The 17243-nt window shown below is 49.0% G+C and overlaps 1 protein-coding gene and 1 long non-coding RNA gene across 6 annotated transcripts; one reads left to right on the top strand and one right to left on the bottom strand.

The window, feature by feature from the left end:
* The first annotated feature begins 1144 nt into the window (after window positions 1–1144).
* Window positions 1145–16116, top strand: Btnl3 (butyrophilin-like 3). 4 transcript variants are annotated; one of them, XM_017601723.3, is made up of 10 exons: window positions 6633–6888; window positions 7316–7467; window positions 9215–9568; window positions 10866–11147; window positions 11245–11445; window positions 11980–12000; window positions 12125–12151; window positions 12338–12364; window positions 14061–14087; window positions 14942–16116. In XM_017601723.3, the coding sequence occupies exons 2-10, from the start codon at window positions 7389–7391 to the stop codon at window positions 15457–15459; spliced, it is 1536 nt and encodes a 511-aa protein (XP_017457212.1). In that variant the 5' UTR covers window positions 6633–6888; window positions 7316–7388; the 3' UTR covers window positions 15460–16116. The 4 variants fall into 4 exon arrangements, with proteins under 4 accessions (NP_001002803.2, XP_017457212.1, XP_063135455.1 ...); XM_063279385.1 differs by having other exon boundaries at window positions 14038–14087; XM_063279384.1 differs by lacking the exon at window positions 9215–9568.
* LOC108349035 (uncharacterized) lies at window positions 9103–13968 on the bottom strand. Of its 2 annotated transcripts, none has more exons than XR_010060762.1 (3): window positions 13825–13968; window positions 12314–13440; window positions 9103–11338 (listed from the first exon to the last, which is right to left on the bottom strand). It is a non-coding gene; the product is annotated as an uncharacterized LOC108349035 (long non-coding RNA). The 2 variants fall into 2 exon arrangements; XR_010060763.1 differs by lacking the exon at window positions 9103–11338 and having other exon boundaries at window positions 12095–12448; window positions 12996–13440; window positions 13825–13962.
* Window positions 16117–17243: the final 1127 nt, after the last annotated feature.

The following is a 17243-nucleotide window of genomic DNA, read 5'->3' as shown; positions in this document are numbered from 1 at the left end:
AGACCAAAGCCTCTCATGTGGTCTCTATCTGAGTGTGTCTGCAGCTGGTTCATGTAAGAACCACAGAAAGGAGACAGGGAAAAAAACGCTACTGCTTAAATCCCTCATAAACTATTTCACACCTATCTATGCCATGTTCTAGTGCCTCAAAGGACACAATGTTTCCATGCCTAAAACCAGGGTTTCTATAGTTACTTTGTCAAACAATCTCTCTGTCTTGGCTACTCTTTGATTGTGGTGACAAAACACCATGGCCAAGGCAACTTTACAAAAGGAAGCATTTGATCTGGAGCCTATGGTTCCAGAGGGCTGGAGCCCATAACCATCATGGCAGGAGGGAACTTGGCATCAGGCAGGCAGTCAGGCACTGGAGCAGTAGCTGAGCGCTTATATCTGATCCACAAAGATAAGGCAGAGAGAGCCTAACTCGGAACCATGTGGACCTCGAACCTCGGTGACTCACCTGCTCCCACAAGGCCACTCCTCCTGATCTTTTGCCAGGGTTCCCCAGCTGGGTCTAAGCACTCAATCCCATGAGCCTATGGGGGCCATTCTCATCCCAACCACCACATGCTTGTAACTTCTCTCTAAATTTGCCATTTTGATCCCCACTGGAGTTTACGAGGACAATAAAAGCAGCTAAGTGAGTCCACAGGAGTCTTACTGACTTATTTCTTATCTGCAACCCATTCCTTTTCTCTGGCTGTCAAACTCATCCTTCACGTCCTTACAAGTGGGGGCTGCCAGTGGACCCGTGTATCTGGCACCGACATAAACAGCAGTGCCAGGATGCAGGGAGAACTCAGGAAGGATGCAGTAAGTTATAAAGTAACAGACATGCTGATTTTAACGGCATGTACAAGTTCCCCTTCCAATCTCATGTAAGCTCTCCTGGGCTCCCTCCCTCATCTTTTGGATGGAGGAAACATCATGAAACTCAGTGGCATCACGTTTTTAGCTAAATTGTATAATCCCCCTGCTAACGTTTGGCACCATACCATGATCAGTTAAGAAGGACAAAGTTCTGGACAATAGCATACAATCTACAGGTCAACCAGTCTTCCCAGAGCTGCCTGAGGAGCGGCTGGTACAGGCTCTTATGCAAAAGGAAACAAACACGTACGTGAACTTGGTCCCACGTAACATGGAACGGATGAACCTAGGAAGCGAGAAGCCACTCAAAATAGACTTTGAGCTCCCGAGAAAACACAGCGTGGGAGTCCAAAGTAGAAACCTAAATCATGAGCTAGCCATAAAAGGGAACATCAAAGGATGCCCAGGGAGCTGATGGAGGACCAGTGTGATTGCAGATTTAACCAACCAGGCTAAGGGAGCAGAAGATAAGCACCTTCTACGACCAATCAACCACTTCTAAAGGTCGGCCTCAATCTATAGTCCGTGGTCAATCACCTGGTAAGGGAGAGATAATGGCAAGAGCTGAGGTAACCTTGAGACCAGCTCTGAGACTGTTGGAGACCTCTGGCCTCTTCCCCGAGTGGAACACTCCTTCTCCACCCAGTGGATTTATTCTCTTCCGGTTAAATAAATACTCAGTAAGGAAAATGGCCAAACAGCACGGAGGGGGGGATGGGCACAAAGTCCCACCCCCTAACTGAGGATCTAGTGGCATCTGATGGCTGCTGGGAGAAGTGTTCTTTAATAGTGCGATCCCTGGTTTATATGTATATAAACTGCCAAGAGCAGTTGGGTCTGGGAAAGACAGAGAGATGTTGGGTGAGAAGGAGTGGGTGTGGGGGTAGACCTGGGAGAGGTTGGGGGAGGGGAGTGGATATGATAAAAAAAATCATATGAAAATCTGCAATGACTAGTCAAAACATTATTTTTAAAAGGAAGATGGGCTTACCATACAAATTGTATATTTCTCTTTCTTTTTGATTTGTGTGTGTTCCAGGCATATTTAGAATACATTGGACTAGTCTGCATGTTTCCCTTGAAATAATCCTCTGGCCTTTCTTACATTTAAAATATTTTGCTAGTCTATGCCATCAGGATGCTTGTATAACAAAATGGTTTTCCCATCCCTATTTCATTAAAAAAAAATTTTTTTTTGAGTGAAGGACTGGGTGTGGTGGTTCCAGTTGGGCTAATCTCTGTGAGTTTGAGGCCAGCTTGTCCCAAGACAGCCAGAGCTACATAGGGAGATCCTTTCTCATAAAAACAAACACAGTTCTCCCTTAAAGATTTATTGGGGGGCTGGGGGCTGGGGCAAATGAACCAGTCAGGCAGCGTCACCTGAAATGCAGAGCTTGGAGATGAGACTGACCTTAAACGAGAGGAGCAGAACCACAGGGAAACAGCTCGTTTGTCTTTAGAGGAGGAGTTGAGGTAAAGACCTTTAAAACCTCTGGGTCAGTTGGCGGTGGTGCACGCCATTAACCCCAGCACTCAGCAGGCAGAGGCAGGCAGATCTCTGTGACTTTGAGACCAGCCTGGTCTCCAGAGCGAGTTCCAGGACAGCCAGGGCTACACAGAGAAACCCTGTCTCAAAAACAAACAACAACAAACGAGAAACAAACAAACAAACGGTTCTCATCCAAACTACAGCATAATAAATGCATTAACATATTAAGAACTTCTAGGTCAGATCCAGCATCCAAGACACTGACCGTCTCCAAACACACCTCTCTTTAACATGTATTGGTTGGTTTTCTGTCAACTTGACACAGGTTTCGGTCATCTGGGAAGGGGGAAATGGAGAAGATGTCTCGGTCAGATTGTCCTGTAGTCAGGTTGTCCTGTAGTCACTCTGGGGAACATCTCCTTGATTAACGATTGACACAGGAGGACCCAGATCACTGCGGCTGGTGTCATCCCTGGGCAGGTGGGCCTGGGTTGTATAAAAAGTTGGCTGAGCAAGACATGGGAGCCAAAAAGCAGCCTTTCCCCTCATTCCTTTGTGGCCCCTGCTTCAGTTCCTGCCTTAAGTTTCTCTTCTGACATCCGGTGACCTGAGTGGTAAAATAAACCCTTCCTCTCCAAGATTACTTGTCTCTTCTCTTCTCTTCTCTTCTCTTCTCTTCTCTTCTCTTCTCTTCTCTTCTCTTCTCTCTCTCTCTCTCTCTCTCTCTTTCTCTCTCTCCCCTCTCTGTCTCTGTCTCTGTCTCTCTCCCCTCTCTGTCTCTTTCTGTCTCTCTGTCTCTGTCTCTGTGCGTGTATGTGTGTCTTTCTTTCTTTCTTTCTTTCTTTCTTTCTTTCTTTCTTTCTTTCTTTCTTCCTTTCTTTTCCCATTTCATCACAGCCATAGAAAGCAAACCAGAACACAGGTGCACAACCAAAGCCCAGCAGGATGCTTTACTCTCCCCCAAAATGTCCATCCCATTCAGCTACTAGCTTATCACCTTAGCTCCACAGAGGCTTCCTCAGAGTCACAGCCTTCCCTGAGTTGGTTGCTAACTTTGTTCTCCCTTTGAAATTTCTGGGCTGCCCTCCCGCCTGCTCCGTCCCATCCTGATACCCCCACACTGCCTCTGAGAAATGGGGGCATTACCGTCCTGGCTCTGTGCCCCTCACACCAGTGATGGGGTCCACACAGCAAGGAGCATGCTGTGTGCACCCACCACGCACCACAGTGTGACCCCAGGGGCCACTCACTACTGAGGGATCTGTGGGTTAAACCAGAGTGGAAAGTGCGCCCGGACCCTCTGCCTGGCACCTTCAGAGTACATCATTGTTGTCCCACCAGAGCCTCAGGGAGATTCCATTATCACAGAGTTTTAGTGTTTGCACAGGCTGATAGGCCATGGGGTTTTATAGCAGACAGGCTAGTCTCATATAAAGCAAATGATTTCTTGGTTACGGTGGTGATGTACCTTTGGAAGGGCAGCAAGAAGAGGGCTGAGATAGCATGAAAACACATTCCCCAAGAAGTTTTATTTGCCCTGACATGCAAATAAACCGTTTTATTGCATGAGGATTTAGAATTTACCAAGGTGTGTTTGCAAACTCACCATGTGACTTAATCCTCCTGTGCAGAAAACAGAGGGCCGGGGCTACAGATGTGGTAGGTTTTTGCCTGAGCCCCTCGTGGAAGTGGAAGTGGGGTAGAGAAGAGGTCTCTCTGCGGGAATATTCCATCTTCCCTAGGGTGGGGAACAGTGCGGTCCAGAGGGAGGACCTGCTAACACCTGGATCAATGACAAGGAGATTGTCAAGGTTAGAGGGCCATGGCTAAGGGGCTCATGGTGGTGCTAAGCAATGGTCTCTCCTGTGACTCTCAGACAACTGTGGTGTCTTTCCCAAAAAGGCACCAGGGATCTTTGTCACATACAAAGACCCCTCGCTTCCTTTTCCCAGAAACAGCTTTGACCTAAACAGCCATGTTCTGAGGCCATTAGTCTGCCCATGGTCTCTCTAATACCTCCTTGGAAGAACATGTTATCTTACTGACTGAGAGGCTAGAGGTGAGATGGGAGGGGGAGGGGGGGGGAGGGGGAGGGAGGAGGCAGAGAGAGAATTGGCATTTCTGGGTGTGGCTCAGCCTCCTTGAATTCTCTCCCACACCTGCCTGTCCTCTACCCACCCTCAGGATCCATGCTGTACCCCTCCCCTACTCCTTCCCTCTTGCCTATCATCTAGGAGAGCCTCATGCAAAACTCACAAGCCTACGTTCTTAGAGATGAAGGCTTCTTTGAACCGCTCACCACCTCAGAGAGGGAGTCGAATGGGGTGACCCTGCCCTGCTTCCCAGCTTACCTCCTCCCGGATGCCTGCGGGACTCTCCTGTGAATCTTGCTCCAGATGCTTCAGGGGGCTGGGGGTCCTTGAAGAAGGATTGGGTAGACATTTAAAGGATTCAGGAAACTGGGGGCAAGAAGGCTCCTCCCAGGAAACTCGGGGGGTCAGCCCTTTCCATCTTCCTGATGGTCTCAAAAACCAAAGATAAAATAGGATTAGAAAAGCGTGCTTCAGCTCAGAGAATAGGGCGGTAGTGATTACAGGATTGCGAGGTGCAGCCAAGAGCTGGAGCAACCGATTTCTTTCTTTCTACAGTGTATGTGTTCCAGTTAGTGTTACGGGTCTTGCGATCTTCGGAGCTGATAGTTTGGGTTAATCTCCTGATGTTGTTGCTTCTGCTTAGGATCGGGGTGAGCTACAGGACTCCTTGGTGCTTCTGTTTCCTCATCTGCCAGTGGATGATGGTCACCCATTTTGAGATTATATAAATTCACTTATAGGAAGCAAGGGTGTCCATAGCCCATCCATTTAGCCAAGAGCTTGCAATTAGCAAGCTCCGTCACAATGTATCAGACGCTTTGAGACATTGTCATCCCCTGGTTAGTTCTCTTATCCACTAGAGAAAGGACTGACTAGACAGGGACACCTTCAACTTTCTGGCTCTCATTCACTCAGGCCTAGAAATATCCTCCATGGACATTGATTGAATCCTCCTCATCCAGATGGAGTACACACAGCACGAATGGCCTCGGCTGGGCCCTTCCATCTCACCCCCTTGTCAGTGAGCAAGGAGAGGAAAAGCTTGCTGTCCTTCAAGCCTGTGAATTCCAGAACAATTATTTTCTCGCTTATAATGATAGAAAAAAGCTTACAGGGGTCAAGAAAATTGTGCTTTGGTTGGAGGGATGGCTCAGTGGTTAGGAGAACTTCAGGGGGACTGAGTTTCCTCCCCCATATGAGGAAGCCCACAACTGCCTGTAACTTAGCTCCAGGGGATCTGATGGTCTCTTCTGGACGCCAAGGACACCTGTGCTCGTGCACACAAGCACACAATTCCCCGCCCCCAACACACACACATAATTAACGATAAGATAATTCTTTCAAAGGGAAGAAAGACTACATTGATTTGTATTCTTGAAATTCTAGATCTAAGGTCGAACATCCACAAGGAGGTCATCAGTGGCATACGAGAGCGAAACAAGTACAGACAGACATTTTCTCATAAAATTGTACATCTCGTGGTGCTAACCTAAAGATTAAAAAGAAGCTTTTGAGAGGAATCATTCAGAGAAAATTCCCTTTTAAGTGAAGATATGCACTAAGATCGTGTGACTTTCAACAGTTGCGAAGGGGTGACAACATACAGTGGGATATGAAAATGCAAAATTGGGGGTGGGGTGGGGACTGGAAAGATGGGTCAGTGGTTAGGGACCAGAGTTTGATTTCCAGCACTCACATGGTAGCTCACCACTGCCTGTGACTCTCGGTCTCGGGATTCTAACGCTCCCCTCTGGCCTCCAGGGACACTGCACACAAGTGGTGCCGACACATCCATGAGGACAAAACACCCACACGCATGAAATACATTTTTTAAAATGCAAGTTGATTGAGAGCTGTCAGGGCCCCCATTTTGCTGCCATTTTGTGTTTGTTTAAGACACGGTCCTGTGTAGCTTAGGTTGTCCATGAACTCACCATGTGACAAACCAAGGCTCTACATATACGGCCAGAAGTCAATCATGACTGGAGGCATAGAAGCATTCTTGGCTTTATTCTTTTAATTGGTTAGCTGTGTGAGTGACCCTCAGATTTGACCACCAGACCTGAGCGCCTTTCCCTGGCTCTGTGAGAGGCAGCATACGGTGAGAAAGTATCTTAAAGTGGCCTTCAAGTTCCTATGGCTCAGCCCAGTGCAAAGTCCCTTGGGCTTGGCTTATTACCATCCTTCAAGTAAGAGCTGAAGATGGCTGCCGCGTCCTCCTAGACTCCTCCAGGAGAAATTCTAAAGCCAGAGCCTGGGGGCAGCCCTGTGTGTCCTCCTCACCTCAGAGAACATCTACGGAAATTGGACACTCCGGCTCTGGCAGCCACACCCTTGACTGTTGGCCACTGTAACGCAGCCACAGATGGTCACCAGAGCCAGGGTGCACAGAGGATCCTGGGGGCTTACAGAACCCACAGCTCTGTCCAGACGGTGAGTGAGGGTTTGGGGTTTCTGAGGGAGGTGTGGGCCTGAAGAAGGACTGAAGTCATGAGGATGTAATGAGAAGTGGTCCCTTTATTGGGAAAAAGTGAGTAAATGAACAGGTAAAGGAATAGATAAGTAATTAAGAAGAATGGAGATAGATTTGAATGTAGGAGTGGTCTACTTTCTTGTGTGACTTCACTACCCTACCTTGGACCAGAGAATCCAGCTCCAAGATCTCCTTGAGACCATGAACTCACAGAAAGGCAAGAGAAATGGGAACTTGGCAGCCTCCCATGTTCACAGGGAAACTGCTGGCCCTCAGAATAAAGAGAGAACAGGAAAGTCCCTGGGGAGGTGGGGTTGGTGGCTTTTGTCTTAAGGGTTTTGTGGAAGACACAGTTAAAAACCTGTGAATAACTAAGTCTTTGAACAGGGAATTTTTTTCCTGAGAACCTTCACCTGTTGCCTTCCTCTGGTGAACCTGGACTTGACCTTCCACTCTGAAGATGAAGGGCTCCCCCACTATCCCTCCAGCTGGTTGTCTCCTCCCTCTGCTCCTCCTGGTGTTTGCAGGAGTCTCGGGAGGTCAGTGTTCTGCCCTCTGCTCCGCATTTACTGACTCGTGTTCAATGACTTTTCTTGTGTAAATGCAATCACTTGGCCATCTACTGGCCAAGAAAATGTCCTTCCTGATCCTTTGGGTAATTTCTATAAAACTGTGATGTCTACCTAACTCTTCTCACTGAGTGTGGGTGAGTTTGGCCTGTTAATGCTACAGCGTCAGTGGTTGAGATGCCTTTTGTACCTTGACAGCGTGTGTGAATTTTCTCCCTGCTATGGCTAGCCACCTGTCAAGACGTTTAAGGGTGGAGAGGTTAGCTCATGGCTTGGGGTTGTGTGGCTGGGGAGTGTGCATTAGAGGGTGTTGTGTGCACAGGAGAACAAAGAGTTTGGACTAAGAATTCTTAGGTTGAGTCCTTAAAGAAATAATTTATTCCCCCTGGGACACTATCGCTTCCTTCATAAAACAAAAGCAACTTTTAGATAAAGTTCTCAGACTCTGGAGAGAACTCAGAAAGGAGGCCATGTGAATGGCATAGTGGCTAAATTTAAAAATTCAGATGAAACCCAGGGCACCATACACACAAGACAACTGGTCTACCATCAAACACACCCTAGCCCTAGTATCAAAAATGTTAATGTACATGAATGCTGATTCAAAACTATAAATTTTTGTGTAAAACATTTTTTCTCTGTGTTCAGGTATGTATGTATGTATGTATGTATGTATGTATGAATACGTGTGTGTATCTGTGTGTGTGCATTGTATGAAGTCTATTGTAGGATTATTTTTAGTAATAAGGTGAAGTGCTATAAACCTTACTCATTGCCCAAACCGCTGCATAATGAGAGCATTCATGGGAAACCATGGCTCCCCACTGCACTGTGACACAGTGACACTGAGCTTTCTAAACGGAGCTGCTGGCATGTGTGTGTGCTGACACCCAGTGTTAGGTAGATGGGAATGTGGCACCCCACGATTGGAAGCAATGAGAACTGAAAAGAGCCTGCCCCCACTCTAGCAATGGTCACTGTGACACTCCCAGCCTAGAGCATCTCTCTCTAGGGTACTGTGGCCAGAATCACCAACTCTAAATTCACACAGAGTTCTCCAGCACAGCTGTCCCTGCCCTCCCTCCCTCCCCCCTCCCTCCCTCCCTCCCTCTCTCCCTCTCTCCCTCCCTCCCTCACTCACTCTCTCCCTCTCCCCCTCCCTCCCTCTCTCACTCCCTGCCTCCCTCTTTCCTCCCTCTTTCCCTCCCTCCCTCACTTCCTCACTCCTTCCCTCTTCCCTTCCCTCCCTCCCTCACTCCTTCCCTTCCTCTCTCCCTCCCTCCCTCTTTCTTTCCATCCCTCCCTCCATTCCTCTCTCCTGCTGCTGCTGCTCCTTTTGTGATCTTGACTATGTTGACATATTTGAAGACTGTCCATTTACTAAACCGTACAATAAACAGGCTGCATATTGGAGTAGATTCTAAATACCGAAGAAGCTAACATTTCTGAACAAGCATTAATGTTGTAAAAGTTCCACGTGCGCGCGCGCGCGCGCGCACACACACACACACACAGAGAGAGAGAGAGAGAGAGAGAGAGAGCAAGAAACTTGCACCCTTTAATATAACTATTAACTTTTTATCTATTAAAAGGTAATGCTTTTTCTAAAGTAATACAAAGGAGAAATATGTTTAGTTCCCTAAATATGGAAATGCAGGGTTGTTTGTTTAAGTCTCATATCTCTAACTTGCTTCCACAATCTGTCTCTGGTCCCCAGAAGCGTCTTGGTTTTCTGTGAAGGGACCAGCTGAGCCCATCACGGTCCTGCTGGGGACTGATGCCACCCTGCCCTGCCAGCTGTCTCCTAAGCAGAGTGCAGCTCACATGCACATCCGATGGTACCGTGCCCAGCTCACCCCCGCTGTGCTGGTGTTCCACAATGGACAGGTGCAGGGAGAGGTGCAGATGCCGGAGTACGAGGGCAGGACCCAGATGCTGGGACATGACATCGACACGGGCAGTGTGGCTCTGCAGATACAGCAAGTCCAAGCCTCTGACGATGGCCTGTACCACTGTCAGTTTTCAGATGGCTTCACCTCCCAAGAAGTCTCCATAGAACTTCAGGTCGTAGGTGCGTGAGCTTGGCATAGGATCATGATGTGTGACAAATAGGAAACTGCTCCTGATCCTCCTTACGCTTAACCTGGAACTGCCTGGGGTCTTGATGTGTTGATATCTCTGTGGGATATTTGCTCCCTGCAGTATCCACTGAGAATGAGGCTGTGCTCGGCAGAGTTTAACATCACAGACTTTGCTTTTTTGAACCTAAGAGGTGTGTGTGTGTGTGTGTGTGTGCACGTGCGTGTGTGCATGTGTGTGCATGCATGTGTATGGCTGTGCATGTGTGTACATGTATGTGTATGTGTGTGTGTGGTGTCTCCGTGTGTGAGTGTGTATGTGCACGTGTGCGCATGTGTGTGTGTGACTATATATGTGTGTGTGTGGTGTGTGTATAGTGTGTGTCTCCAAGTGTGAGTGTATGTGTTTCTCTGTGTGTGCCTGTATGTGTGTGCATGTATGTGTATGTGCCTTTGTGTGCACATGTGTGTGTGCATGCATGTGTGTGTCTGTGCATGTGTGTACATATGTGTGGTGTGTATGTGTCTCCATGTGTGTCTCTGTGTGTGTGTGCCTGTATGTGTGTGCATATATGTGTATGTGCCTGTGTGTGCACATGTGTGTGTGCATGCATGTGTGTCTCTACATGTGTGTACATGTGTGTGGTGTGCATGTGTCTCCATGTGTGTCTCTGTGTGTGTGTGCCTGTATGTGTGTGCATATATGTGTATGTGCCTGTGTGTGCGCATGTGTGTGCATGCAGGTGTGTATACACAGATATGTGTATGTGTGGAAGGCAGAGGTCAACCCCAGTCACTGTCCACCATGCCTTTGAGACTGGATTCTCATTGGCTTCTTACTAATTCAGCTTAGCTGAGCAGTCAGTGAGCCCCAGGCATCCACCTGTCTGGTCCCTGAGCTTCTGCCACCACACCCAGGTTTTTACACAGCTTCGGGGACATGAACTCTGGTCCTCATGTCTGCCCAACGGACACTCTGCTCGCTGATGCACTTGCCCAACCCTCTGAGCCTGTTTTGATGTCTTAAAAGACCCCAGGAAGTTTATTTGGTAGTAATGCTGACACTCGCTGGCCTTGACTTTCAGTAAACCAAGACAGAAAATAAAAACTGGGCCAATTTTCAAGTTTTGACTTTTCCTAGACTGATCCTTAACCTCTGCCAGCCCACGCACATGCAAAGCTGAGGTCAGGCAGAGTCAGTCACAGGGTAGTCTTGTCTGACCTCTTCAGTGTAGTGAAGGCCATCTTCCCTCGGGCCACAGGCCTCAAGCTCTTGTCCTCTCTCCTCAGGTTTAGGCTCTGCCCCTCTTGTTCACATGACAGGACCTGAGAACAATGGCATCCGAGTGTTGTGCTCCTCGAGTGGCTGGTTCCCGAAACCCAGAGTGCAGTGGAGAGACACCATCGGGGACACTCTACTGTCCTCTTCTGAGTCACAGACCCTGGACAGAGATGGACTCTTCCACATAGAAACGTCTCTTTTGGTCACAGACAGAGCTATAGGCAATGTGATCTGCTCCATTCAAAATCCCATCTGGGACCAGGAGAAATCAAAGGCCATCCTCCTCCCAGGTCAGTGAGGGCCAAACTCTGATGGGGTGGGCGAGGGAAGGGAGGGAGAAGGGCTGAAAGACCGCTTGTTCCTGACTGTCTGCGTGCACCCTGTCAGAGCCCTTCTTCCCCACGACGTCTCCATGGAAAGTAGCCCTGGCTTGTATTCTCCCCATATTATTGGTCATCCTTGCTTGGACCAGCTTCGCTACCTGGAAAGAACATCAAGTCAAAAGGAGAGAAGAAAAGCAACTGTCAAAAGAACAATGGGAAATGCGTCAGATGAAGGAGGAGACAAAAAGTGCGGTGAAGGACAGAGGTATAAACGGGGGCAGCAGAATCAGTCAGGGCTTTGTGGAAAGCCTGGGGATCCGGGAAGCACAGGATGCAGGGGTTCCACGGAGCACTAGTCTTGCAGAGGACCAGAGGGGAGAGACATCAGACCTCTGAAGTGTGGCCTCAAACCACAGCCAGTGTCTTCATTCACTGCTCTCCACGCTCTGCCCATGTCCACACTCCACCCACCCCCTCGACCCCTACGCCTCATCTTTCCCTGCACCCACACTCCTCCAGAGGGTGCTGCTGGTTCTCTGGCATTGGGTTCTCTTCCTCCGAATCAATCAAGAACGGATTTGAAAAGCCCTAAGACGCCTTAAACTCCTGAGGAGCTGGGGCATTGCTCCATGACTCCATAACACCTTATCGGGTTACAGTGTCCCTGTGGGCATGCTCACTCAGCTCCTTTATTATGGGGCCGCTAAGGGAACGCCAATCCCAATTCATTAGCTACAGTCCAGACTCAGGACAGGCTGCGACTCAGTTTGATGGATTTTACACCTCCCTTTTCTTTCAGATGACCTCCAGACCGACCTGGGTGAGTCTAGCTTCTCCTCCCTCTCTGAAGCATTTGCTTCATTCCTCCCCACATAACCTCCCCCCCTTACCCCTCCTCCAGTTTCTGCCATTCATCCAATGATGGTTGTTTTTATTGTTTTCAGATCGGAGGAAGGCACTATACAAAGAGGGTAAGAGACCAGGGGTCCTGCACCTCGGATTCTGTGATGCAAACTCCCCCTCAGCACCTTCTCAGGGTGGGGATGAGGGGACTGAAAGGTTAATGGTGACCATGCAGAAAACAGAGGAGTGGGGGACCGACTCCTGTGTGGGGCCATAAGTCAGTACTCAACAGTCTTGAATCTGTTCTGTTGCAGACTGGAAGATGGCCTTGCTGTACCCCGGTAAGTGACTTCTGGGCACTGAATCTTGCCAGCAACTCTTAAACACACATGAGCTCATACATGCCTACTTTAATGGCTGTCGACCTACAAATTGAACAAAAAAAGAAAAGAACAAGAAAAAGAAACTGTTTTGAGACAGGGTCTCACACAACATGCTCTGCAGCTAAGGCTGGGTCTGAGCTCCTGTCCTCCTGACTCCACCTCCCAAATGCTGTGTGTGTGTGACTGTGTGTGTGTGTGTGTGTGTGTGTGTGTGTGTGTGTGTGAATATATATGGGATGTGTGTGACTGTGTGTGTGATGTGTGAGTGTGTGATGTGTGTATAAGTGGTGTGTGTGTATAATATATATATATATATATAGAGTATATATGGGATGTGTGTGAGTGTGTGATGTGTGAGTGTGTGTATAGGTGGTGTGTGTGTGTGTGTGTGTGTGTGTGTGTGTGTAAATGAAGTACACAAATACACTAGGTCATTCTTTGGCCCCATCTGTGCAATTTCCATTCATCAGACATTGTGCCACACGTAAGTGACACAGCTGTCACCTCTAACCCTATGGAAGTTGAAAGTCTCCAAGGAACATAAAGCAGGCCACTCCAGGCAGCCTGAGTGCTTGCAGGGCACACTTACTCAGTGGGACCTCCAACAGCTCACTAAGCAGTGTCTAGTGAGACTTTTCAATGATTTGCTTAAGATGTTCCAGCAGGGCCTGGAGAGAGACCTCAGCGGTTAGGAGCAGTGGCTACTCTTGCAAAGAACCTCAGTTCAGTTCCCACAGTCCACGTATGGTGGCTCCTAACCACCTGAAACTTCCATCCCAGGGAACCCGGCGCCCTCTTCTGGCCTCTGCTGGCACTGCACTCACACAGTGCACACACTGCATGCAGGCAAACACTCACACATCTAAAATGAAATTTAAAAATAAATCTTTTTAAAAACTTCCCGTGGTTCCTGCGGTACTGAGGATGCATGCGTGAGCTCAGGCGGATGCGGGGTCAGCCACTTCCTTCACTGCAGGATGCAGAGGACAGGCTGCATTTCCTAGCCACTCCTTTGGACTCTTGGCCTCTCCCTGCTACGGATAAGAAGCAAATTTCTTTGTGTGTGTGGAGGGAGGTTCAGTGGAGACCCCAGTGACCTACCTAACAGGGAAAATGTCCTTACTGTCTTCCTCCCAAGGCTACAGACCTGTCTAACTCCTGAATAAAACCCTGAGGCCCAGCTGCTGCTGCGTCTGAGCAAGAGGAACTTATCACCCACCCCAACCCTTATCCCACTCCTGCCTCTCCCCATCCCCCCCACCCTCACCCTCACCCTCACCCTCATCCCCACTCCTAACCTCACTCCCATCCCCACCCTCATCCCCACTCCCATCCTCATCCCTACCCCTCCCACACACATCCTCACTCTCATCCCCACCCCCATCACCAACCCCACCCTCATCTTCTCCCACCCCCACCTGTAGCATTGAGTCTCTAGGGAGCCATCCCTGAGAGAACGCAGAGAGCAGCCCGCATGCGCAGAGAGCAGCCCGCATGCGCAGAGAGCAGCCCGCGTGCTGGGAGTTTCTGGACACTAGAAAGTCTGAGGGGCTTAGTGAGGAAGGAGAGGAGGGAGAAAGTGAGGGGAGAAAGCACTGGGCTCCCATCTTGTTTATCTTCATTTCGTTCAGATGTTTGCTCTGCTCTCTTCCAGACTGGAGGAAGGAACTGTTCCAGCTGGGTGAGTGGATTTGCTCGTTTGCCTCAGAGGTTGCTTCTGGTCTTTTGTTTCTCATTTTTGGAAATGAGGGTCAAACCTTGCACACGCCAGGCAAGCCACGGAGCACACCAGCCCTCCCCACTCCCCAGTTTGCTCTCTGGTGACTGGCGCGATCTTCTTGGCAGACACTTGTTCAAGCTGAGAGTAGGGAAGAGAGGAAGGGATCCTGCTGTGTGAGCCCGTGCTGGAATCCCCTGCCTGGCTCAGCCGCACTGCCTGGCTCAGCCGCACTGTCCTATTCCGGTCAAGGAAAAACTGCTCTAAGTGACAAGAGCACTCAGCTGCATTTTGTGAGGTCAGCTTGTGACCGGCCCTTCCATAATTGAGGAACGAGGCTCTGATTTAGGGCATGGGGTGAACAATGTTCTCACATAATCCCTTTGCGTCCTCCCTCACTCCATTCTCTCCCAAGACTCAAGCTGGAATGAGATGCAGAAATGCAGAGCTCAGAATGCACCATGAGAGCTCTCAGCCCAACACACAGGAGGAGGGTCCAGGACGTGTAAGCTCTCCACACCCAGTCTCCTTAAGGCTTCATTTGTCCAGTAGCCTCCTACACACAGTGCTAGCTTTGAACACGTTATCGATATCCAAACATCACAGTGGTGGCTTTGTCTGCTTCTCCTCTGCCCTTCCTCCTCCTCTGCCCTTCCTCCTCCTCTGCCCCTCCTCCTCCTCTGCCCCTCCTCCTCCTCTGCCCCTCCTCTACCTCTGCCCCTCCTCCTCCTCTGCCCCTCCTCTTCCTCTGCCCTTCTTCCTCCTCTGTCTCCCCTCTTCCCTCACCCCTTCCTCCTCTCCTCCTTTTCCTCCTCCAGCTCCTGTGATGATAGATCATGAAATGCCTGACCAGAACAAATCGGACCCAAAGACAGAAGAGAACAGAGGTGAGGGGACAGCAGATCCGTCCGTCGACAACTCACAAGTAGATGACAACATCATCACGCTCTCCCAGGAAGGCTTCATGTTGGGGAGATACTACTGGGAGGTGGATGTCGAGGACACGGAGGAGTGGACACTGGGAGTTTATGAGCTGTACACTGAGGATGCATCACCCACAGAATCGAAGAAATTCAGAGTCCTGGAAAAGAAGGGAGATGGATACAGGGCTCTTGCCTTCTGTTCCCAAAACATTTCCTTGGAAGAACCTCTACAGCTGGAGACACGTCCACTGAAGATTGCCATCTTCTTGGATCAGGAGGACAATGACCTGTCTTTCTACAACATGACCGACGAGACACACATCTTCTCCTTTGACCAGAACACTTTCTTGGGATCACTCTACCCATACTTCAAACGTAATTCCATGGCGCTCTCTCCAACAGAACAACCCTAAGTGGTGTGCACAGGGAATTCAATGGACGGGTGCTACAGTACGCCATCTGTAAGGACCTCCTGGGCAGGCACAGGGACCTATGAGCGGGAGGCCTCTGAACCTGACATTTCATGGGCCTCTGGGATCAGATCCTGCACAAGATTGTAGAACCATTTGTGTTGTGCATGGTGCTATAATTGTTAACGGTCTTTCTTCTTTTGACATAAACTTGTTTAATCATTCTCAAGATGATTGAATCCATGGTTTTCTAAGTCTGATATCAACATTTGCTCCCTGCTTATAAACCAGTGCATCACCACCACCATTATTAATTATATAGGGCTAAATAGGCTAATTTTCATCCAAGAGTACAGTGTATTCTGAGCACAGACCCCCAGGGTTATTCTTTGTTTATGTCTAACATACTGTAAGTCAACAGTGCGATGGTTGGGTTTTTGTCAATTTGACTCAGGCTCGAGTCATCTGAGAAGAAGGACTTTCAGGTGAGGAATTGCCTCTATCAAACCGGCCTGTGGGCAACTCTGTGGGACATTCTCTTGATTGATGATTGATGTGGAAAGACCCAGCCCACTGTGGGTGGGGCCACCCCTAGGCAGGTGGTCCTGGAGTATATAAGAAAGCAAGCTTGAGCAAGCCAGTAAACAGTGTTCCTTCATGGTTTCTGCATCAGTTCCTGCCTCTAGGTTCCTGCCTTGGCTTCCTGTTCGGGCTTCCTCAGTGATAGAGTATGACCTGGGAGTCCTGAGATGACGTTAATCCTTTCCTCTCCAAGCTGTTCCTTAGTCACGGTCCCATTGCTGTAAACAGCCTAAGGGTATCTCTCTTGTACAGGTTCGCCAACTTTGTACGAGGATATGACCTCTGTCTTCGCCCTCCTATATCTGGGTGTCCTGTTTGCTTAAAAAACAGAAAAGGGGGAGATGTGAGGAGCTGTCCTCACATACTCCATTACAAGATGGCACCGGCATCCGGCAGAACGCACCTAGTAAAAAGGGCAATACGCAGGCGCCTGGTAACTTCCCTACTCAAAGGGACACGTACGCTTTGGTACGTCATCTGGCATAATTGGCAGCGACCAGTCAGAGAGTGACGTGTCCTAGGCGAGGATAATTTCCTATATAAGGGACGGTTATTCCTCACTCAGCGTCTCCGCATTGTAAGCTTATGCTCTCCCTCTCAAGACGCATTAAAGCTTTTCTGCAGAAGGATCCTGTGTGTGCCGCGTCGTTCCTGCTGGCGAGACGTAGCGCGGGACAATCTTCTGTGGTGAAAATATGCCTGAGTCCCAGAGTCCCTCTTGAGCCACCCAAAATGACCAGATGCAAGCTGGATCCAGGCCCCTCTGATGTCACCATGACCCATGGGGCAGAGGGACACACAATTTGGTCAAGGCCGGACATTGGCAATGATGTTAATAGTGAAGAGATGAGGAACTCTGGGAAATCAGTCTCTATTCCTAGGAGAGGCAGGAAGTCCTCCCTCCAGTACGTAGCCCCTGCCCAGGATTTCTTTAACCTTCATTGTGACCTCCAGTGACAGAGAGGTTGCTTGGCCATTTTACCTCCCACTGAATTCTTTTTGTATACCACAGAAATAGCGTAGTACAAACCAAAGGGGAAAAGAGCCAAGGAAAAGCACAAGAAACACACACACACACACACACACACACACACACACACACACGCACACGCACACGCACACGCACACGCACACGCAGAAATAACATAAAAGCACAAAACCTGAAACCATAAAATATAAACAAAAGCATTTTAAGTCGAAGAAGA

The sequence above is a fragment of the Rattus norvegicus genome, chromosome 20 (assembly GCF_036323735.1).
Source record: "Rattus norvegicus strain BN/NHsdMcwi chromosome 20, GRCr8, whole genome shotgun sequence".
NCBI classification, from domain to species: Eukaryota; Metazoa; Chordata; class Mammalia; order Rodentia; family Muridae; genus Rattus; species Rattus norvegicus.
Note: the sequence above shows the minus strand (reverse complement) of the source record. Positions and strands in the feature narration are given on the sequence as shown.

Coding starts and splice junctions, on each gene's coding strand:
- Btnl3 (XM_017601723.3), top strand. CDS start 7,389: ATGAAGGGCTCCCCCACTATCCCTCCAGCTGGTTGTCTCCTCCCTCTG. Junction 7,468..9,214: donor GTTTGCAGGAGTCTCGGGAG/GTCAGTGTTCTG, acceptor TCTGGTCCCCAG/AAGCGTCTTGGTTTTCTGTG. Junction 14,088..14,941: donor GAAGGAACTGTTCCAGCTGG/GTGAGTGGATTT, acceptor TTCCTCCTCCAG/CTCCTGTGATGATAGATCAT.